Below are 22904 nucleotides of genomic sequence, written 5' to 3' on the forward strand. Positions count from 1 at the left end.
CAGGGGCTTGGCAGTTGCCAGAAGTCACCCAGCGGTGACATGGGCTTGGCGGAGGGAGTGTTCCTGGAGCCCGGAGCCCATGCCAGGCTCTGACATCACAACCGGCGGCGGAATCCTGCTGCGGAATTCCGTTTCCTAGGAGACCATTTGAGTTTTTTGAAAGGCTCCTTAGTCAGTTGGAACAGTTGAAAGCCCTCCGGTTTAACTGACTTTGTGGACATCTTCTGTCTTCCACCCCCCATTGGCACAATGTGGCGCTGGTTGCACAGAAGGCAAAGTCATGGGCAAGAGGGGAGGCAGGCTGAAGATTCATGCCCCAACCACATGACCAGTTTTTAAAGCTGCTCCTTTAAAAACCTTTCTAAATCTCACGCTGGTTATTACGTGGGCCAGCAATTTCCCCAGGGAGTTTTTCTGGTGAATTATCTGAGTTTCCCTTTTTGGTTTACCGTAAGGTTACCAGATTTTTTTCAATGAATCCGAGGACACTTTTCAACCTCAATGGATTTTGTATGGGGACTGGTTTGTAAATCCGGGGACTGTCACTGGGAACCGGGGATGCCTGCTAACCTTAGTTTACCATCAAAATTGGAGCAGAATGACTCTCTGCCTCAGGTACATTTCCGGCGTCTTGAATCAGTTTCCCAACTCCCACCAGCCCCAGACAGCAGGTCCAGGGGGGCAGGGGGAGAGGGAGGAAGGGGGTTGGAGTCCCGTAGCAACATCTGGAAAGCACCACCATTTTGGGGAGGCTTGATGAAGAAAATATCAGGGTAATTTAGCATCACAGCCCTGGGTGACTGGTCAGGGCTTTATCCTGGCCCTGATTAGGAGTAGCCAGAATTAGCCACTTGCTGTCTAATGTGGAAAGTGGAGCAAAGGACCTTGTTAGTCATCTGTAGGAGAGCAGCCCTGGGGATCCGCTCTGCACTCTTCGCAAAATGAGACGTTAACTTGTGGTGCCTTTTGTCTATTTAAAAAGTTGTACAGTGGTACATCGGGTTACATACGCTTCAGGTTACATACGCTTCAGATTACAGACTCCAACTCAGAAATAGTGCTTCAGGTTAAGAACTTTGCTTCAGGATAAGAACAGAAAATCGTGCTCTGGCGGCGCAGCAGCAGCTGGAGGCCCCATTAGTAAAGTGGTACTTCAGGTTAAGAACAGTTTCAGGTTAAGTACGGACCTCCGGAACGAATTAAGTACTTAACCTGTGGTACCACTGTAGTGGCTTGGCACAGAGTTAGTTCGGTGAGTTTTTCCTTGAGGAGAGGCAAAATGCCCTCAAAATGTGTGGCTGACAGGCACTTACCGTACTTTTCGCTCTATAAGACGGCCATAAGATGCACCTAGTTTTGGAGGAGAACAAGAAAAAAAACATTCTCTCCCTCTCTGCGCAGCGCCTCTCCAGCAAAGCGGGATGAGAAATGGAAGGGGCTCCGTTTTTCCTCCCGCTTTGCTGAAGGGGTGCTGCGCAGCTTTCCCTCTCCGAGCAGCGCCTCTTAAGCACTGAAGAGGTGCTGCGCAGAGAGGGAAAGCTGCGCAGCGCCTCTCCAGCGAAGCAAAGTCAGAACAGCAAGAGGGACCTGGCTTCAGCAAAAGCTGCGCAGCTTGCATTCGCTCCATAATGCACACACACATTTCCCCTTACTTTTTAGGAGGGGAAAAGTGTCTTATAGAGTGAAAAATATGGTAATCTGCAAGGAGGATGGAGAAGGAGGAGGCACAGAGCAGGGCGGAGAGGCTGGTGGTGACTGGGGGGTGTCTTTCTGTGGCTCTTACCTCAGGTCTCAGAAATATTTTACTGTGTGAACAACACAGGGGAAATGCGTTCCCACCCAAGCTGCTTTGCGTGTCGAGGTCCCCCAGGCCACCCCAAATAACTCACACTTCACACATCAATTTTTGTTTAAGGTTTTTGGCATGAATTTGGCCACAACTTTATTTAAATACACACATGTGAGTGGTTGCTTAGGCATTGGTTCCGACTATCTGTCCTTGCCCAGGGACAGAACTGACTTCCAGATTCCAGCGGAAGCCAGTGAGGGAAACAATTTTGGGGAGAAAATGAAGCCGGGCCTCAGTCCCTCACTTCTCACCCTCATGCTCCTGGTGGCTTGCACGGCCCAAGTCCGATGCCAGGGACAAGGACGAAAAGAACGGCAAGCCCCTGGATTCCTTTAACGGAATTCCCTTGGAGGGGTAGGCACTTACCCCTCCACCAACCAATTTAATAATAATAATAATAATAATAATAATAATAATAATAGTAATAATTTTTATTTATACCCCAGCCAAGGCCGGGCTCAGAGCGGCTTACAAGCAATAATAAAAACAAGATGAATGATTACAACTTAAAAACAAAAATAAAATACATTAAAATAATGGAACATTAAAATATTAAAATGTAGCCTCATCGCAGGAGGAGAAGGAAAGGAAAAAAGAAAGAGAGGGAGGGAATCAAATTGGCTCCAAGCCAAAGGCCAGGCGGAACAACTCTGTCTTACAGGCCCTGCGGAAAGAAATCAGATCCTGCAGGGCCCTGGTCTCATGAGGCAGAGCGTTCCACCAGGACGGAGCCAGAGTTGAAAAGGCCCTGGCTCTGGTTGAAGCCAATCTAACTTCCTTAGGGCCTGGGACCTCTAAGGTGTTGCTGTTTATGGACCTTAAGGTCCTCCGTGGGGCATACCGGGAGAGTTTAATGTATTCCTGGGTCACTGTCCTTTCTCTGCATCAGGGATGGGGATCTTATGCCTCTCCAGATGCTGTGGACTCTAACTCACACCATCCCCATCCCCTCTCTTGACATTAGCCATGCTAACTGGGTCTGATAGGAGTTGGGAATCTGACAGCACCTGGAAGGCCACAGGTTCCCCATTCCTGCAGTTTTATGTATCCATTTGTGGCTCATAAAATGTGATGGGGGTCTGTGCAAATTGTCCAAGCCCACTTCTAATCAATGTATGACATAGCATTCACTCTGCCAGTCTATGCTCTGTTGGGACTCTTTGAACTGTGGGACTTGGCTCTCAGTATCAGTGTAATTCAGCGCTTTGTTTCTGTTGAAGTGCATAGGATTGTGTTCAATATTTTCTCTTTTTCCATCCCCTGTATTCTCTCTGCTCACATATCAAAGATGCCAAATGGGTGTCAGGTGGCCAGGGCTTCTGCCTATGAATCTTGAAACAACCAACAGACTAACACCCCTGGAAAGCCGCCACTGTGGAACAAGGTAGATTATATTAGATTGGTGGACTATTGGTCTGATTCTGTGCAAGGTAGTGTTTATATGCTCGTTTTGCTAACTCAATACTGTGGAATTTGAGTCATTGTCATTCTATTGTGTTTTATTGTGGGTTGGGGAAAAACATTTTGATTATCAATATTTTCCTATTTCAGGTGTACTTATTAAAATGTCAATGAGCAGGATATTATCAGCAGATCCTGCAGGGCCCTGGTCTCATGAGGCAGAGCGTTCCACCAGGCCGGGGCCAGTGCTGAAAAGGCCCTGGCTCTGGCTGAAGCCAATCTAACTTCCTTAGGGCCTGGGACCACTAGGGTGTTGCTATTTATGGACCTTGAGGCTGTCCGTGGGGCATACCGGGAGAGGCGGTCCCGTAGGTACGAGGGTCCTAGGCCGTGAAGGGCTTTAAAGGTCAAAAGCAGCACCTTAAATCTGACCCTGTACTCCACCGGGAGCCAGCGCAGCTTGAAAAGCACTGGGTGAATATGCTGCCATGGCAGAGACCCCGTGAGGAGCCTCGCTGCAGCATTCTGCACCCGCTGGAGTTTCTGGGTCAGCTTCAATTTGAACCAATGCCTAAGCTGCTTTCCCAGGTAATGATCCCAGAGCATTAAGCGGGATGTAAATGACATAAATAAATGAGACACATTGTCTCTCCACCACTGAGCACTCAATTGGCACTCAAAACAGAGCAGGCCATTTCTGTCCCCCTTCTGTCCCTGCCTTGCTCAACCTCCCCTCCCATGTATCTTCCCTCCCCTCCCAGGCTCTCTGTTGGGGAAAATGAAGGATCTCCAGGAGAAAGAGCCCCTCATTGAGGAGATCTGGGACCTCCTGCTTTCCCAGGTAAGGATCCCAGAGCAGGGCGGAGAGGCTGGTGGCAACTGGGAGGGGGCTGCCTGTGGGTCTCCAGTTGAGTTGGGCGCCTTGATTTCCTGATGCTCACCAGGCATGTTTCCTCTCCCCTGCCCCCTTCTTTCTTTCCTTCCTAACCCCCAGTTTGACGTGGGTGCAAGCAAAGAGCTCCAGCAGTCCGTCATCAAATTCAGCTTGCAGCAGGCCAGGGCCCTGCAGTTCCTGCGGACCAATCAGCGGAAGGATGCTCACTTGCAACACTTCATCCAGGTAAGCTGCGTGAGAAGAGGAGTTTGAGCTCACGGAAGGGGCCTTCTCAGCTGCTGGCTTGGTACTCTCCCTGGGGGGCTCTTTTCCCATGGGGAGGCAGGAGGCCTGTCCTCTTCTCCCTGCTGTTCACTCCTTGGGAAAATGCCAGAGTGCAGGAGAACCAGCCAGATGATGTCAGTTGGGTCATTCCATGCCAGATCACCTGATTTTAATACTCGATCGTGCTCTCACGACTCAGATTTACTTAAAAAAAAAATTGTGTATAGATGCCTATGAGATAGCCTTAAATTAATTTTTTAAAGATTTTTTTTGGTCCAAAATTGGGTGCAGGAGCAATATTTTTTAAATTCTATTTTCACATGATTTAGACTAATGCAATTTCTGTGTCAGTTTAGAAAAAAACCTCCTGTTTCACTTATTTTTCAATCAACTGGGCTTATTTTGGTATCAAAATAAAGCTAATTTTGGTCTCTTTCAAAATAAGGCATTAAAAATGGTATTAAGTGCCACAGAAAAGGGGTTTGAGACGTATATTATTAAATAATTAATAAAGCTTATTTTAAATATTTTATAACCACAAATACACCCTTCTTATTTTTAAAATATAACCAGTTCATGGTTTGCCCATTCTACAAAAAAGTATGATACATGTGTTAGTTGTGGTTTGCGTACTATGGCTTGTTGAACCTACCAAAGTACAAAATGACTCAAATTCACTTTGAATGGTTGGTGACCCTTTTCTGTGGCTCTTTGGTGCTAAACTCTAGTTGCATGCCACCTCAATCTCCAGGTGGTGGTGCAACATTCCAAAGGGATCCGGGGGCTTTCCCTAGATTTGGTATCCTTGGAATGAGGGGCAGCCTCCTGTTCTGACAGCAGCCGTCCAGCTGCCCCAAAGGAGAAGCCCCATAGCAAGCAGGAGCTGAGCAGCAAGACTCACCCCACTTGCTTTGCTGCTTGTGATCCTGGAGGTGGCCGACTCTCTGCTGTCCAGAAACATGTTGTCTGTCTGCTTCCTTCTCTGCCTCTCCCAGAAAATTGAGAGCTGCCCTGAATGCCACCACTGCCAACTAAAGGATTTCCTTGAGTCTGAGATGAAGCACCTGACCAGCTACTCTCTGCTGCTGAATAACACCATCCAGCACACTGATGGTCTCTCTGATGCTGATGTCCAGCCCTAACAAAAGGATCATATAAACATAAGATGTTTGCCTCTTATTCTCCCCCCTCCCCTTCTCCCAGGGTGAATTACAACCATTCAAGCAGTTTAAAACAAGCTATAAACACAGAAATGAGATGTATTTTGGGAGGGACATACCTTAAGTGTCAAAAAGCAGGGTAGAGGTATGTGTGTCTTATAGATAGATAGATAGATTAGAATAGCGTTAGAACTCCCTAGAGAAAGACGCTGCTGAAATAAATGTGGGGTCACACTTTGGTTGCCTGCCTTTCCAACTGGCAAATCGAAGCCCCTCCTCTGTTCTCTTTGGGGCTTTAAGAGAATCTCTCTGTCTCCCCTCCTCCTTCTTTTCCTGGCAGGTGGCTGCACCATCTGGAGAGGGTGCCAAAACCAGCAGGCAAACCATCATTCTGCCCTGCAGGCAGCCCCACCAGGTGCCATCTCCCTGAGGTTTCCTGGCCTGGGGTAGAATTTAAGCAGGTGTGCAATGGGCATTTGGGCATGGAGAACAGGGCTGGGTGGTGGGCATCAGTTCCTCGCTCATTGGGATTGCTTGGCCACCCAGGGAACTCCTGGGCCCCGTAGGAGGCAAGAGTAGGTAACTTCCTGGGTAGCAGGCTCCCTGTTTGCAAAGAGCCTGGAAGCATCTCAAAGGCTGACATTCTTTGTACTGAGGGTTCCTTGTCTCTCAGCAGAGGTGGAGCGGCTAAGAATAAAGACCCAGAGAACCCCAAGGAAGATCCCAAGGAAGCTCAAGAGGCTGGAGGTGAGGAGTTGGGTGAGAGGGTGTCCTAGCAGGCCAAAGAAACGAAGGTAGGGGCAGACCCTTGCTATTCCAGTCCTATTTCCTCCTCTGAACGCTTTCCAACATCTGCACATGGCCTCTGCTGTGGGAGGCAGGGCAATGAGTTGAATCTTGTGTCCAAACCCAGAGCCTGAGAAGATGCAGTAGTGGAAGCTTTGTGTGTTTGTGTGAGTTGGAGGGGGAGGACCAAAGTCAAAAGGATGAGAGACAGTGGGCATGTAAGGGCAGGGTCTCCAGCCTTGCCAGCCCTTCTTTGTCTACGCAGGCCAAGAAAACAAAATAGGTTTCCACTTTGAGCTCCATTGCCATACCCCTCAACTGCCCTTGCCATGCACCCCACTATTTCTCAGTTCTCGACCACCCCCTGTGCCCACCTGGAGTTGCAGGCAAGGGCGAAGGAGCTGGTCCAAGCCTCAGAGGGCCATGTCTGCCCCTGGAGCAAGAAGCAGCTGGAGGAGGGAGCCAGAGGAGGGGTCTTTGAGAGACCTCTCAAAGCCCCCGTATTGACGCCACACTCCACTTAAGGGTCTTTGCCCGGCTGGACCACTTTCCTGAGCTGGGATAAGAGGCCACGTGGGGAGAGGAGGTGGGGTGGGTGACTTTTGGCCTGGCTGGACTGTAGCCAACAGGGCAGAAGTGGGAGCCACATCCATCACTGCCTAATCTTTGGGCCTTGGCCCCTCCCACTGTCAGCAAGACGTCTCCAGGAGGTTTCCCATGGGGGCAAGTGGCGGCTGCCCACCTTCTCAGAGGTACCTAACCCCTCCCCACTGGACTCCCCCTTTTGCAGGAGATGGAGGAGAAGCAGTGGGAGCGTTACACAGCCTGTGAATTGCTGCAAAAGAGGAACATCTAGCAAAAACCAGCTGGGTTGAAATCCCTTCTACAGCATCTTCTCATATGAGCACCAAAAAACCCAACACCCTGTTCCGATAGCCTCAGATGGCAAGTGCCTATTTTCCTCCTCAAAACTCTATGTTGCAGAAGGGAGTTTGGATCCCCCTGAGGCTAGCCCCAGAGGCCTGTTTAAGCGAGGAAAGCAACTATTTTGCTAAACACAAGTTCAGAAGGGAAAGAAAGTGTTCTGAAGATATTGTGTTATTCAGTGGTTGATCTTCTCCTTGAAGATGACTCAATTTGTCCGGCAGAAGTTCCTTTTTTGGTGCCAATATTTATTGGGGTCCTCCCCCCCAAATTTTTAACAAATCAGTGCCAAATTACCATCAAATTTAAGACAAAAAAGTTAACTTCCGGCTCTAGTTCCTTGATGCATCCCTGTTTCCCCCTGTTGCAGTTGATGTTATGTATTTATCTCTGACAATTTATTCCTCATCTTCAATTCCTTACCCAACAGCTGTTGGTTTATCAATTCCTGCTCATACGGTCAGGCAGAAGTTCCATTCAGGTCTCCTTGTCTAAGCTGGGCCCCTGACCTCCCGGCACCGCTGCTCAGGACTGCTGTGCGGATCCTTGTCTTTGCTTTTATTTACAATATTTTGTTCAAGCTGGCACCCATAGGTCCAGGGGGTCCTGGGGGCCCAGGCACCATCAAAATTTGCCCCCTGCCGCCCACTCCGGTGACTGGGCCTGTGCCTCTACCGTGTGTGTGTTTTGGCATGAGATGTCATTTCTTCCACATACCCACAGTCTTCTTGCTGATGTGCAGCTGCAGAGGCCCCTCCTGGATTATGTGGTGCTCCGTGAGGTCAAGGTTCTGCACAGCAGGGGCAGAAAAAGGCAGCATTTCACGGAGGGGAAAAGCAGGAGAAGGCCAGGGACTGGAGGGGAGGGTGAAGAGGAGGCCCTACCAGGAAGTGCCTGGCCAGTGGGCGGCTGCTCTTGCGTAGAGATTGGGCATCCAGGCACTGTTGGTAGGCTTGCAGCCGTTGGTGGTTCTCTGCCTGCCTCAGCTCCACCTGGTCGCCCTCAAGGATCTCCTTGCACTCATTGCATTATTCAGCAGCATAGGGTAACTGGCCAGGCACCGCAGCTCACAATCCAGGAAATCGGTCAGCTGGCGGTGGTGGCATTCAGGGCTGCTCTCGATGTCCGGGGAGAGGCAGAGAAGGAAGCAGACAGACAACATGTTTCTGGACAGCAAAGAGTCAGCCACCTCCAGGATCACAAGCAGCAAAGCAAGTGGGGTGAGCCTTGCTGCTCAGCTCCTGCCTGCTTCGGGGCAGCTGGGCGGCTGCTGTCAGAACAGGAGGCTGCCCCTTATTCCAAGGAAACAAACCTAGAGAAAGCCCCCGGACCCCCTGGAATCTCACACCACCTGGAGATTTGGGTGCCGTGCAACTAGAGTATGTCACCAAAACTACACCACCTAGCTGGTTTTCCTGCACTCTGGCATTTGCCCAGGGAGTGAGCAGCAGGGAGAAGAGGACAGACTCCCTGCCCCCCCCCCCAGAATGGGAAAAAAGGGACAGTGCCAAGCCAGCAGCTGAGAAGGCCCCTTCCCCAAGCTCAGCTTCCTCTTCTCACACAGCTTACCTGGATGACACACCCTCTGCTGCTTCGTTTGAAGGAACTCTAGGGCCCCGGCCTGCTGCAAGCTGCATTTGGTAATGGCCTGCTGGAGCTTCTCACTCGCAGCCACACCAAACTGGGGGGGGGGGGGAAGGAAGGAAGGGGCAGGGGAGAGGAAACATGCCTGTGGAGCATCAGGAAGTAGCCAAAGGCTACTGAAGACCCACAGGCAGCCCCCTCCCAGTTGCAGCCAGCCTCTCCGCCCTGCTCTGGGATCCTTACCTGGGAAAGCAGGAGGTCCCAGATCTCCTCAATGAGGGGCCCTTTCTCCTGGAGATCCTTCATTTTCCCCGACAGAGAACCTGGGAGGGAAGAGACATGGGAGGGGAGGTTAAGCAAGGCAACTGGGAGTGGGGGAATAAAGAATAACCCCTGCAGGGAGAGGAGGGGGACGGAGATCATCCTGTTGTTTTTAGTGTCACTTTGTCAGTGGTGGAGAGAGAATATGTCTCATGTGTGACATAACTAAGTAAAAACTAAATTTGGATCTACAATGTAATACAAAATGTGAATGTATAAATACAGTACAGTGGTACCACAGGTTAAGTACTTAATTTGTTCTGGAGGTCCTTTCTTAACCTGAAACTGTTCTAAACTGAAGCACCACTTTAGCTAATGGGGCCTCCCGCTGCCACCACTCTGCCAGAACACGATTTCTGTTCTCATCCTGAAGCAAAGTTCTTAACCTGAAGCACTATTTCTGGGTTAGTGGAGTCTGTAACCTGAAGCGTATGTAACCTGAGGTACCACTGTATTAAAAAAATCCAAGAGAATGCAATAGAAAATAAGCAAGCCTTCAGGACCTTTTCAAAAGACCTGCAGTGACATAGTCCTCTTGGCAGAGATTTCCACAAATGCCCAAAGACATACCCTCCAACATTTCTCTGATAGAAATAGGGATGTCCCATTCCATAATGATAATGACCACAGTGGTACCTCGGGTTACATACGCTTCAGGTTACATACGCTTCAGGTTACAGACTCCACTAACCCAGAAATAGTACCTCGGGTTAAGAACTTTGCTTCAGGATGAGAACAGAAATTGTGCTCCGGCGGCGCAGCAGCAGCAGCAGGAAGCCCCATTAGCTAAAGTGGTGCTTCAGGTTAAGAACAGTTTCAGGTTAAGAACAGACCTCTGGAATGAATTAAGTACTTAACCTGAGGTACCATTCTACAGTCATACCTCGGGATGAATATGCTTCAGGATAAGCATTTTCTTAAGCGCGTTACTTCTGGGTTTTGAAACACGAGCATGTGCAGACTGTCAAAATGACATCGCGTTCATGCGCAGAAGCACCGAAACGCAACACGCACAGATGCCCGGACACGGATTACGTTCGTTTTGGGATGCAAACGGGGCTCCGAAACGGATCCCGTTCGCATCCCTAGGTACCACTGTATAGGAAATATGAAATTCTATGTAAATATTATGTATATGCACTGGAACATCAATAAATGGTCCATGAAAAAAAATATGTGTGCCCAGGCCCCCCTGGACTTAGCACCTATGGGCACCAACCTGAACAAAATATTGTAAATAAAAGCCGTCCATGGCTGCGGCCGGCCCCAACAGATGACTCTCGTGAGCAGGAATTGACATATAGATTGGCAAATAGATTGAAAATTTTAATCTTAAAATTTGGATTGAAGATTAAAGAAATGGAACATTTTATTTTAATGTTTACAGAGTTTTTCATTCATAAAAGTGAGTTTATAGGCCTTAATTAATAATGTTATTATTGGGTGGGTGGGGGATGGGTTGTTTGTTTATTTTTTGTTCACGTTGTCATGTATTTAGTGCTTTTATATTGCATTTTTATGTTGTCAGCACCCTGAGTTCTGTGGATTAAGGGCAATGTACACTTTTAATAAATACAGTTAATGATAATAACTTCCACAAGGTGGTGTCTCTGCTTTGCCCCCTGCTGTTTGATGGATGAGGTGCTGACAAGCTATTCTGCAAAGGTTTTGCAGAGCCTAGCCTGCTACTTGCACTGTTTTTCCTAGAGAGGATTCCTAAGGGGATTTAAAATTTAAAGGGCAACTCGCATTTTTCCGCAGCGCTTTCTTTTGGGGTATGGGACTGTATTCGTGCTTCTGTATACTTGTAGGCATGCACTTAGCCACATGCATTATACTCATGACCAAAGGATGACACAGCCCTCCAGAAAGGGTTAATGCATGCCTGTCTTTACTTATTCTATGGCTTGGATTGCTGTGAACAGCTTCCATGAATGTGTGTGTGTGTGTATGAGACAAAGCAGTATAGAAATAATTTTATGAATGAATGAAGTGTCACTCTCTTTTTCTTTCCATTTCAGCCCAGAGGCTGCCAGGAAGACCCTGAGGGCATGTAGCTCCTCCTAACTCCCTCCCCTTCCCAGGTCCCCCCACGAGGGAAGGGGGCAGTTAACACCACAGCCCCCCCCCCAGGTGAGAAGGGGGCAGCTTCTACCAGGAACACCCCACCAAGAGAAGGAGCGGTCCTCATGTCATCCCAATAGAAAGGGCAGACCCAAACCCTCTTTATTCAGCTCATAGTGGTGAGGAGGAATGAATGAATGTCCCCTCAAAGTATCTGCTTTATATACATTATTTACACAATGGGCTGCACATGATTGGCTAATTCCGGAATTCTACTGTAAGCCAATCAGGTTGTGGATTCACTTCCATCTGGAGCTGGATTGGGTGGCTCCTGCAGACCAATCATACTGCTGCATTGTTCTAGGACCAGTCAGACTGCTGCATTCTGAATCCTATTGTTCTAGGACCAATCAGACTGCTGCATTTTGGATCCTATTGTTCTAGGACCAATCAGACTGCTGCATTTTGGATCCTATTGTTCTAGGACCAATCAGACTGCTGCATTTTGGATCCTATTCAACTCAGTACATAACAAACAGGATGCTGCAATTCCTAAGACGCAGCATGGGTTTCTCAAAGGCAAGTCATGCCAGACAAATCTCATTTCTTTTCCTGATGGAGTTACAAGCTTGGTGGATCAGGGGAATGCTGTGGGCATAGTGTATCTTGATTTCATTCTTTCTTAGTTCCTCCCTGGCAGGGCCTTGAGTATTGAGGAGCATTCCTTCACATTAACTTCAGACAGGTGAAGCTTTCCCCACCATTTATATCCCTTGCGGGAAAAGCTTCATCACTTCTAAATTTCCATACTCCAAGAGCAGGGCCTCTAGAAAAGATTATCTCGTTGCCACAAAAGAACTGCAACCTCTCTGGGACATTTATCCCATTTTATGGGTGGCTTCACAACAGTGTTTCCCAAGCATATGGGCCCCTGGCCACCCCCAAGATATTCCAAGGGGGCCACAGGTGAAAATCACATAAATGGAGACCCACGGCATGAGACTATGGGATCACAGAGGGAAGTGAGAAGTGAAGAAAACAGAAGTGACTGAGAAAAGAAAACAGAAAAGAAAATGATATAGAATGAAATGAAAAGGATGTTTAAAATAACCTTTTCTTTGGGGAATTATAGGGACAGAACTACCTAAAACATAAAGAAACTTATTCATGTATGCTACTACCACAGCAAGAATGTTACTTGCCCCAAAATGGAAAGAAGCAGAAGTCCCAGCAAAGGAAGAATGGATACAAAAACTTACGGAGTATGCAGAAATGGCAAAACTTACCAGAAGAATAAGAAATCAAGATAACAATTTTTAAATAAAAGAATGGAAATGGTTTATTGAATTTTTACAGATAAATTATAAACAGATAAAAACATTGGCAGGATTATTGTAATAACCTGCAGTTTTAAAAGTGTATATTTAAAGATGAATAAATGAGCAAATTAAGAATTTGAATACGCAGAAGATATTAAAAATAAATTTAAGGAACTGTAGAAGGAGGGGGAAGGAAGTCAAGTTTTGAAATGTCAAAATGATTGCAAAATTAGAGAAATGCATAAAATTAGTGAAATGTATAAACCTGAAAAGTACAAAATAAAAATACATGAAAAAGAAAACATAAAAACAGCGGGGGGGGGGAGGAATCCTGGCTATGTCCTTGCATGCAAGTCTTACTGCAAAAGGAAGTATGTTGCAGCGCACAGCACCACATCGCCTTGGTTTGAGAGAATTCAATAGTATCAGCCTGCAACCCGCCTGCCTCTTGCTGTGTGTTGCAACCGGGCGTCGGCCCCTTTAAGAAAGCACCGCGTGCCGGACTGTGGGGGAGAAGCGTGCTGCGCTACCCGCCGGAGCCAGTAGGCGGCGAGCTCAGCCATATGGAACCCAACGCTCTCCCCTCCTCGACTGCGCCTGCGCGAGGCGTTCGCTTGCCGGGCTCTTGTGGCGCCTCGCGGCTCCCGTCGCCGCTGCCCGAACGGCGCCCGGGAAAAGCCAAAGCCGGCTGTGAGGCGTTTGCGTCGAAGGCGGCGGGCCTGAGGGTGAGTGAGGGCCGCTTCCGAGGCGGGTGGTGGGTGGGCAGGCCTATTAAACCCCTATTAATCGAGGAATGGGGCTTTTAAGCGATTAGTTGCCAGCCCCGTTGTCGGGGCAGCTTGTCAGGTAAACCCGCACCTGTTGAATTTCCCCCTCCTCACCTGTGGAAGTGCAGGCGTCGCCGCTGCCCGCTGCTTCACCAGCCCGCCCTGCCTCCGCAGCGCAAGGCCTCGGCATCTCAGGGTCGTAGAGTCGGAAGGGACCCTGAGGGTCATCTAGTCCAGCCCCCCTCCCAGGAATATATAGCTGCCCCATATAGGGGTGGCACCTGCCCCCTTGGCGTTATCAGCACCACGCTCTGGCCAACAGGAGCAGCCTGCTATTTCTTCCCGCTGCTTTTATTGCACTTGGTACATGGCATTGTGACGTGCATGGGAGGCAGCCAATACAGTGGTACCTCGGGTCACAGACACTTCGGGTTACAGACTCCGCTAAGCCAGAAATAGTACCTCGGGTTAAGAGCTTTGCTTCAGGATGATAACAGAAATCGTGTGGTGGCGGCGCGGCAGCAGCGGGAGGCCCCATTAGCTAAAGTGGTGCTTCAGGTTAAGAACAGTTTCAGGTTAAGAACAGACCTCCGGAACGGATTAAGTTCTTAACCCGAGATACCACTGTAAATAATAATGCTCCCCTGGATGCCAAGCAGCATTTTTAAAATCCTGGAGTAAATCCTGCATTAAAGTTGACAGTTTTCTGTGCCGCCGTTAAGGGTATTCGCAGTATCACCACAACAAGCGAACTGAACCCCGAAAGTTAAGTTTTAACTTGCTCTTGATTTACATCGACAAAAATAGGAAGCTGTATCTTTGGGTAGTGTAAAAAAATTAAAGAAGCTCTGGAATAAGTATGTCGTCGTCATTTGTTGAATTTGTTAGTTACTTGGGCGACCCAAAGTGACTTAACAACCAAACAAGGGCGACTGAGATGATCAAGGGTCTGGAAACCAAGCCATATGAGGAATGGTTGAGGGAGCTGGGTATGTTTAGCGTGGAAAAGAGACTCAGAGGAGATGTGGTGGTTGTTGGCATCCATCTGTCTGAAGAGACAGTGTAGGAGTGTGTTTTGGGGGTTAAAGTCAAACTGTTGGAGAGTCACAGCGCCTGCTGTAGAGAGCGATACAGGAGAGACATGTTTTTTTGCAGATGGAGGTATCCAGTTTCACTGTTGCAGGTGCACCATGGCGTTTTCTCTCTCCCCACACTCCTCCCAGTGTTCATATGGTAGCTTTCTTCAAATATCTAAAAGGCCACCACATGGAGGATGGAGAAAGCTTGTTTTCTGCTGCCCCAGAGGGTAGGACCAGAACCAATGGATTCAAGTTAACAGGAATGGAGATTCCAACTACTGTAGACATCAGAAAGAGCTTTCTGACAGCAATAACTGTTTGACAATGAAACAAGCTCCCACAAGAGGTGGTGGGCTCTCCTTCCTTGGAGGTTTCAAAGCAGAAGTTGGGTGGCCATCTGTCATGGATGCTTTTGCTGAGATTCCTGCATTGCAGGGATTGGGCTAGATGGCCTTAAGGTGGTCCGTTCCAACTCTACAATTCTATAATTTATGAAATGGACCAACAAGGGTGGCGGGAAACAACCCACCCCACGCAGACACATTAAAACCAAAATGAAAAAGAAATGCAGTAAAAACACGCTACCCACTTCTAAACAGCCACAGATAGTTGAAGGCCACAGTCCTGGTTATAGAGGAACATTTTTGCATGTTTTAGAAGCATGTTCCCCCAGCTTTTAGTATGTTACTAGGGACAAAATCCTCTGGTTGAACTTTTCATTGCAAAATATATTTACACGGAATCAGACCTATGGCATAATGTTCTGGAGGCTACTCGCCTGGTTGACATTGCCCCTGCATTTCAGACGCTTGCTATTTACAATTTCCCTTACTTAACAAAAGTGGACGGTGGCCCCTCAGACTTTTTCTGCAACGTGTCTTTGACAAAACAATAGTGCGTTAATGGTTTTTGTTGAATCTTTAACGCCACCTGAGAACACTTAGAACCCGATCCTGTACATATTTGGTTGGAAGTAAGTAACACTTTATATAGGAAAATGACTCACAGTTGTATATATTAATAAGCATTTTATCTCTTTCTTTCTTATACTGCACATGCCCAGTCCAGGAGCTGTAGCACTGGCTAGATCACTGTTGATAGCACCAATTCAGCAGGAGGAGTCTGGATTCATTCAGCCCTTTCCCACTAAACATACTGTATACACTAGTCAATGTTTTTATGTTCTCCCTATAAAGACATGCAGAACAATCTGACTGGGGTGGTTGGACTTGTTAGGATACCTCCTAATGAGCACATATATCTTCTAAGACATCTCAGTTCCTAGAAGAATCTGAAAACGACTCCCCTTCCCCTCAAAAATGAAAGTCCTGAAGTACTTTTGAAGTGGTGGTTCTTCCAAGCTGCCTGGAAATTCAGTAAACTTATAGTCCAATCATACTGATTACTAGAAAAATATGAAAATGGTATATTTGATGGCACTGAACAAGCAAAATCTTTTCTCTCTCACTGCAACGTGTGGCTTTTTGTCTGGATTCCCAGGAGGATGTGTTCCCTAGCGCTCTTCCCACCCCCTCCGCCTCCGGGAGACATCACGCTTTATGAATTTAATAATGCCCTGGTTTCTGGCCGCAGCTTTGAGAAGCTTCCACTTTCTTTCCAAGGACAGGTAAGCAAAAGTTTTCAGTCACAGGAAGAAACTAATGTTAGGTAGCGATGAGAGAATAGACGTTCTAGCTTGTACTTGAGTCATTTTGGCAGTCAAAAGGCTTCCATAACTACTAATTGAACATGCTATTTGTCACATAAATGTGAAGCCAGAAAAGGAGCAGTCAGCCAGAGGAAATTATTGAAAAGAATACTGGTGGGCATATTTAGTAAACAAATATAGGCAACTCGCTATTTACGCAGGGGTTATGTTCCAGGTCATGGCATGTGTCAGTGGAGTGCATGTAAGCCTCTTCCGCCCTCTTCTGGTGCTGAACATGGTGTGTGGATCTGTGGTTATGCATATATCAAACATGCATAAGATGGGAGTTGCCTGTATCATGTACTGTATCATCACGGTCGACTGGTTGGACATCACTGATGTACTAGAGTAAAAAGTTATGTTCCACACCTGAATTCTGTGGCCTATATATCTTATGCAGATTTCTACACGTTTATTTTCACAATTCATTCTACTTCTGGTAGTCATAAAGAAGGGCAAAGTTCTATGCAGCGCATGAAGCTTTACACCTTTAATAAGAAAAGTCCTACGTAGACCCGGTTTCTGGCTATTTTTATTTCACTATGTGTTGCCTGCACATTTTCCAGTGCTTCAATCAGCTTGAAGGACTAGAAACATGCTCCTCTTCTCCCACAAAGTGCGAGATTTTACCTATTCTGAATTCTGTACCCATGAATTCCAGTTCCTGCATCTGTGGACTGCAGTGTAAAACAAAACTTTTGCTGTGGTTGATTCTCTTTCCTAGTTTTGTTTGTTTGTTCAAGCATCCCCCCGCCAGGCCTTTTCACTTACTATTGATTGTCTTGTTTGGCTGTACAGCTAGAAGACTTGCCTGTCCTGACCATCCCCAAAGAAACTCTGAAAGCTCACAGTCGACAGGAACACAGCACTAAACCTGCCTTCATCCATCACCGTGAGTCACTATGGAAGAGGTGCATCAATGCCTGGTGAGTATGGGCAAAATTTGAACTGAACTGGCTGTTAAAACATAGATCTGCCCCAGTCACATAGTAAAAGGGATGAGCGGTGAAGGCTGGGGAGGGGGGAAGAACCCATTCTTAACAGCAGATGGGGCACAGAGGGGAAGAATGCAAATTCCTCCTTCCTTCTGCTCACTGATTGCCTCCCCACAGCCCACCATGCAAAGCTTTCTCACTTAGGCAAGTACTATGCGACGTGCGTGGCGCTGTGGGTTAAACCACAGAGCCTAGGACTTGCTGATCAGAAGGTCGGCAGTTCGAATCCCCGCGATGGGGTGAGCTCCCGTTGCTCGGTCCCTGCTCCTGCCAACCTAGCAGTTCGAAAGCATGTCAAAATGCAAGTAGATAAATAGGTACCGCTCCGGCGGGGAAGGTAAACGGCGTTTCCGTGCGCTGCTCTGGTTCACCGGAAGCAGCTTAGTCATGCTGGCCACATGACCCGGAAGCTGTACGCCGGCTCCCTTGGCCAATAAAGCGAGATGAGCGCTGCAACCCCAGAGTCGGCCACGACTGGACCTAATGGTCAGGGGTCTCTTTACCTTTACCTATGCTGCTATCAGAGCACCACTGAGGAGAAAGCACCTTTGAAGAGCAAGGTCAGACTATAGGGATCAGATAACTGGTCCCTGGGAGGAAAGTTTTGCACACCTTACATGCACCTCCCTTTTGCTATTAAATAGCATATTTGCCCATTAGTAGCTTGCACAATGAAAATAACATTTGCACAGCGCCGCCTCCCCCCCCCCCCGTTGATGTGCAGGAGATTTCACAAAATGCTCTGCCCCTAGGCGTGACATTGGAATCGCTGGAGTGCTTGAAGAGCTTGCAAATGCAGAGGAGGATGGTGACTTGGACCAGGAGATGGATGAGCTGCCTTGGACAGATTCTGCAAAGGAGCTGGGTAGCTTTCAATATAGTTGTACATATTGGACCCATTCCCCACATTAAACCAGGTACAGGGGACTTGAGGCCTCCAGATTTTATTCGACTCCAACTCCCATCAACCTCGAACCTTGGCCATTCTGACTGGGGCTGATGGATGCTGTGATGCAACAACAGGGCCGCAGGCTCCCCATCCCTGCCTCATCATGGCCTCATTATGGGACTGAAACTGCCTTGGTCGCACTGGTTGATGATCTCCGGAGGGCTAGGGACAAAGGTGAGAGCTGTTTCCTAGTTCTGCTGGATCTCTCAGCGGCGTTTGATACCATCGACCATAACATCCTTCTGGACCGTCTTGAGGGGCTGGGAGCTGGGGGCACTGTCATACAGTGGTTCCACTCCTTCCTCCTGGGCCGTGTTCAGAAAGTGGTGTGGGGGATGAGTGTTCAGACCCCTGGGCTCTCACTTGTGGGGTGCCTCAGGGTTCTGTCCTCTCCCCCATGCTTTTCAACATTTACATGCAGCCACTGGGAGAGATCATCAGGAGGTTTGGTCTGGGTGTTCATCAGTATGCGGATGATACCCAGCTCTACCTCTCTTTTAAATCGGAACCAGTGAAGGCGGTGAAGGTCCTGTGTGAGTGTCTGGAGGCTGTTGGAGGATGGATGGCGGCTAACAGATTGAGGTTGAATCCTGACAAGACAGAAGTACTGTTTTTGGGGGACAGGAGGCGGGCAGGTGTGGAGGATTCCCTGGTCCTGAATGGGGTAACTGTGCCCCTGAAGGACCAGGTGCGCAGCCTGGGAGTCATTTTGGACTCACAGCTGTCCATGGAGGCACAGGTCAAATCTGTATCCAGGGCAGCTGTTTACCAGCTCCATCTGGTACGTAGGCTGAGACCCTATCTGCCTGCAGACTGTCTCACCAGAGTGGTGCATGCTCTGGTTATCTCCCGCTTGGATTACTGCAATGCGCTCTACGTGGGGCTACCTTTGAAGGTGACCCGGAAACTACAACTAATCCAGAATGCGGCAGCTAGACTGGTGACTGGGAGCGGCCGCCGAGACCATATAACACCGGTCTTGAAAGACCTACATTGGCTCCCAGTACGTTTCCGAGCACAATTCAAAGTGTTGGTGCTGACCTTTAAAGCCCTAAACGGCCTCGGTCCAGTATATCTGAAGGAGCGTCTCCACTCCCATCGTTCAGCCCGGACACTGAGGTCCAGCTCCGAGGGCCTTCTGGCAGTTCCCTCACTGCGAGAGGCCAAGTTACAGGGAACCAGGCAGAGGGCCTTCTCGGTAGTGGCGCCCGCCCTGTGGAACGCCCTCCCATCAGATGTCAAAGCGATAAACAACTACCTGACATTCAGAAGACATCTGAAGGCAGCCCTGTTCAGGGAAGTTTTTAATATGTGACATTTTAGTGTATTTTTCATCTTTGTTGGAAGCTGCCCAGAGTGGCTGGGGAAACCCAGCCAGATGGGCGGGGTACAAATAAATTACTATTACTATTATTATTATTATTGTTATTATTATTATTATTATTATTATTTAAACTCACTGCAAAGATGCTTCAATGTCTTTTTCTTTGGGGCTGCTTTTAATCCCCCCACCCCATCTGGGGTACAGGATCAAGACCCATTGCTTGCCAAATCCTGTCTTGAGGCTCCACACTGCTTTGACAAATGGCTCAGATTTCTTCCACCATCTCCTTCCTTGCCTTTGCAGCTCTCCGGTGGATGAAAGCAGGATCCCGCTACACATTAGCACTCTGCTGTTGGGTCTCCTCTCTCCATGGCTCCTTCTTTCCCCATTTGTCGGTGAGGCTTGTGCAAAGTAGGCCTGAGCAGGACCGAAGAACATTGGCAGTTGGTAGATAATCTAATGGTCCACACTGGGAGCAGGGGGGAGGGGGAGGGAGGACAGCCATGGCAACTGAACACTAATTGCATGGTTTCCCCTCCCCCTTATTTCTAGAAGGAATCTTATTCCCCACCCCATTCACATGTTGGCCACCCACCAGTTCCCTTGAAACTGTGTTCAACACGTAGCTTGCTTCAGATCCAGATTTAAAGCTGGGTCACATCATGAGCGGCTGCTCTTAGAAGTACTAAATTTTTCTGTCTATCATTTCCTCCAAAGCTGCAAAGTGAAGACATGATAGCACAGTTCTCCCAGGCTGTGGATTGGTAAGTTATCTCCCTACCCGTGTTTGTGTGTGTGTGTGTGTGTGTGTGCATGTATGTGTACGCTTCTTGGCATGCATGTACGGTTTTGAGCAGTTTCCTATCTACATAGGTTCTAGGGAGGGGACAGCAATTTTTTGCTGGCTTTGAATGTCCAAAAAACCAGTTGCCATCAGGGCAAGGATTGCCCCTGACCTTATGCTATATCTCGAATTCAGTTCTAGGGGAAAATCACCTTTCAGCTCTAAGTTTAAAGCTGTGGGGGTGCAGAAAACAAGCCCCCCTCCAACAGCTCAGAGGCTTGCTCTGCCCCTGTACAGAAGGGACACTGGGAGCATCCCTCGGCTGTAAAGGCAAGCTCCCTTCTCTAGCTTGGAGCTAAAGAGGAGAGCCGGAGATGGCTCAGCTTCCTCTGCCTCTTCCCCCCAAGCTTCAAGTACCCAGTGGGTGTAGAGGAAAGCTCTGCTTCATCTTCAATCTGAAGCAAGGAGGCAGTGGCACATTTGTTTACATCTTCCTGTACCTCTTGGTGAGATTGAACCTTGGATCTAGGCACTAAAACTGTGCAGTATAGGTATGAATGGCTTATTCCCAAGCGGTCCCTGCGGGATGATCTGCACCCATGCAAACATGCATTGGCCTTTTCCCCACTCTTATATTCACTAGATTGATGAACCTGGAATAACTACCACTCATTGGTTCTTCATTTATAATTATTAGCACAAACAAGGATCCTCACTTCACCTGCAGTTATGCAATGAAATATTGGTGATGGAGGAGCTCCTCCTTTAAACCAATACTCAGCCATCCTGCTTATGTATACAAGATGAATATAGTCTGCTCAGGGGTGAGCAGTTTGCATGTAGCCTTCCTTGAGTGTGTACTCTGGGTCCCGTCCACCCAAATACCTTAGTTGCCATCCGACTCTTTGTGTATTGAAACTTGCATAATGCTCCCTTACTCTTTCCTGTCTTCACCCTCCAGGGCAGGCTGCTCAATCCGAGCCTTCGCCTGGCATCCTCACACCAGCAAGTTTGCTGTGGCCCTGCTGGATGACTCCATCCGTGTTTACAACGCAAGCAGGTGAGGGTTGGGGTTGGGGTTTTCCTCTCCGCACCTGAGCAGCCAAGTTTCTGTTAGGATTGGCAGGGCCCCATCTATCTGCTCATAGGCAACTCTGAACAAAGCATGGAGCTTGCATGCCAGAATCTCTCTAGCAGTGTGCAGCAGCAGCAGCAGCAGCAGCGCAACCCAGCATAATGGTTTGCAAATTTGTCATCTCAGGGCAAGGAGAATAACTGAGTTAAATACAAATAAGAGTAATCTTAAAAAAAATAAACAACCAATAAATGAGTTGAGCCTCGAAAAAGAATACAGGTGCCCCTCCCTTATTTACACGGGGGTTATGTTCTGGGCCCCTGCATGCATAAGTGAAAATCGCATAAGTGGGGAGCACCCTTTAAACAACATCTCTGCTGCTCTCTCTTCAATCCATACCAAAAAATACTGCATTCACAACTAGAGTTGAAGCTCAGGGGCCGGCAAAAGGCTGAAGGACACACAGGAAAGCGGCTGCTGCTGTGCTAACTCTCACATCAGCTGTCATGCGCGGAGGTTGAGCAGCATAAACAAAGCACCCCCTGCACCTCTGGTCTCTTCAGGGCTTCCTTCATCCTCATGTATGCCCTCTTTGGCTCCGGGGAGGGTCTCCTCGCGAGCCATGAGCACACTCCAGCTCTATCCTGCCATTTCCAGGTTTGAATTGAATTATGTAATTATTTCCCAGCCTATAATAGGTTAGCAGACCTCAGTGCTGACATGGGACTAAGCTGGCCAAGGGTGTTGCGGACAAATACAAGTTAAAATTCCCAGAGGAATGTAATCTGCCATACGGGTGCTCTGACCTCAGTCTCGCACAATATATATACAGTGGTACCTCTGGTTACGTACTTAATTCATTCTGGAGGTCCGTTCTTAACCTGAAACTGTTCTTAACCTGAAGCACCACTTTAGCTAATGGGGCCTCCTGCTGCTGCCACGCCGCCACCACACGATTTCTGTTCTCATCCTGAAGCAAAGTTCTTAACCCGAGGTACTATTTCTGGGTTAGCAGAGTCTGTAACCTGAAGCGTCTGTAACCCGAGGTACCACTGTATTTTTTAATTAATCCAGTGACCTCATGGCCCGTGGATGCGTTCTGAACTTTACAATGCAAGAGTACATACATCAGATCTCCTGTCAGTTAAGCATAACTTACCAATGTTAAGTGCTCCTGAGTGTGCACTCCTTAGAAAATAAGAAGTGTCTTGCTGACTGGGTCAAAGCCAGATTGAACTAGTCCAGCATTCTTCCTAGGATCCTAGCAACCTGCAGGTGCTAATTAAATCCCCCTCCAGGAACAGACCGCAGGGGACTTCTGCACCATCTTTTGCCCGTGCCCTCTGTAGAACTCAACACCATTGACCATAGCACCATTGGCCATTGTAAACAAGGGGCTAAAAGTAGTTGTCATGGCTGTGCTAAGTGGCATAAAGGATGAACAGAGGTCCAGTCGACCCTGTGAACCAGCAGAACGCTGTGGCCAAAAGTTTTGGGCTTGAATGTGACTTCAGAATCCTTGGCTATGAGGATCACAGGGTGGTCATGGGCCAATCAGAGCTGCCAGTTCTTGTTCTGATATAGCCCATGATATATCCCCTTAGCTGGAAAGTTTCTGGTTCAATTCTGTGGTTCCCTCTTCCCTGCTTCTCTTCT

General features: G+C 48.1%; 4 protein-coding genes across 5 annotated transcripts in view; 2 read left to right on the forward strand and 2 right to left on the reverse strand.

The window, feature by feature from the left end:
- LOC310755954 (leucine-rich repeat-containing protein 3-like) overlaps positions 1-22904 on the reverse strand; it is a 220576-nt gene that overhangs the window by 169007 nt on the left and 28665 nt on the right. The gene's annotated exons all lie outside the window — the stretch shown is intronic.
- Positions 2313-7829, forward strand: LOC310755981 (rho guanine nucleotide exchange factor 11-like). Of its 2 annotated transcripts, XM_083599563.1 has the most exons (3): positions 2313-4091; positions 4245-4370; positions 7146-7829. In XM_083599563.1, the coding sequence occupies exons 1-3, from the start codon at positions 4029-4031 to the stop codon at positions 7209-7211; spliced, it is 255 nt and encodes an 84-aa protein (XP_083455689.1). In that variant the 5' UTR covers positions 2313-4028; the 3' UTR covers positions 7212-7829. The 2 variants fall into 2 exon arrangements, 1 of the variants encoding a protein (XP_083455689.1); XR_014544598.1 differs by lacking the exon at positions 7146-7829 and adding an exon at positions 5405-5546 and having other exon boundaries at positions 2313-4370.
- Positions 8531-14156, reverse strand: LOC310755971 (uncharacterized protein). Its single transcript, XM_083599540.1, has 3 exons — positions 13449-14156; positions 9107-9186; positions 8531-8960 (listed from the first exon to the last, which is right to left on the reverse strand). Exons 1-3 carry the CDS (start codon positions 13600-13602, stop codon positions 8682-8684), a joined length of 513 nt encoding a protein of 170 aa, XP_083455666.1. The 5' UTR covers positions 13603-14156; the 3' UTR covers positions 8531-8681.
- Positions 13162-22904, forward strand: part of AAAS (aladin WD repeat nucleoporin) — a 29846-nt gene continuing 20103 nt past the window's right edge. The window contains exons 1-7 of the mRNA XM_083599285.1: positions 13162-13292; positions 15914-16040; positions 16920-17047; positions 17869-17981; positions 19693-19784; positions 20107-20153; positions 21135-21233. Coding sequence (XP_083455411.1) covers positions 15918-16040; positions 16920-17047; positions 17869-17981; positions 19693-19784; positions 20107-20153; positions 21135-21233 — 602 coding nt within the window. The 5' untranslated portion in view covers positions 13162-13292; positions 15914-15917. The remainder of the gene's footprint in view (positions 13293-15913; positions 16041-16919; positions 17048-17868; positions 17982-19692; positions 19785-20106; positions 20154-21134; positions 21234-22904) is intronic.

The sequence above is a fragment of the Podarcis filfolensis genome (assembly GCF_964270895.1).
Source record: "Podarcis filfolensis genome assembly, chromosome: 2".
Taxonomy (NCBI): domain Eukaryota; kingdom Metazoa; phylum Chordata; class Lepidosauria; order Squamata; family Lacertidae; genus Podarcis; species Podarcis filfolensis.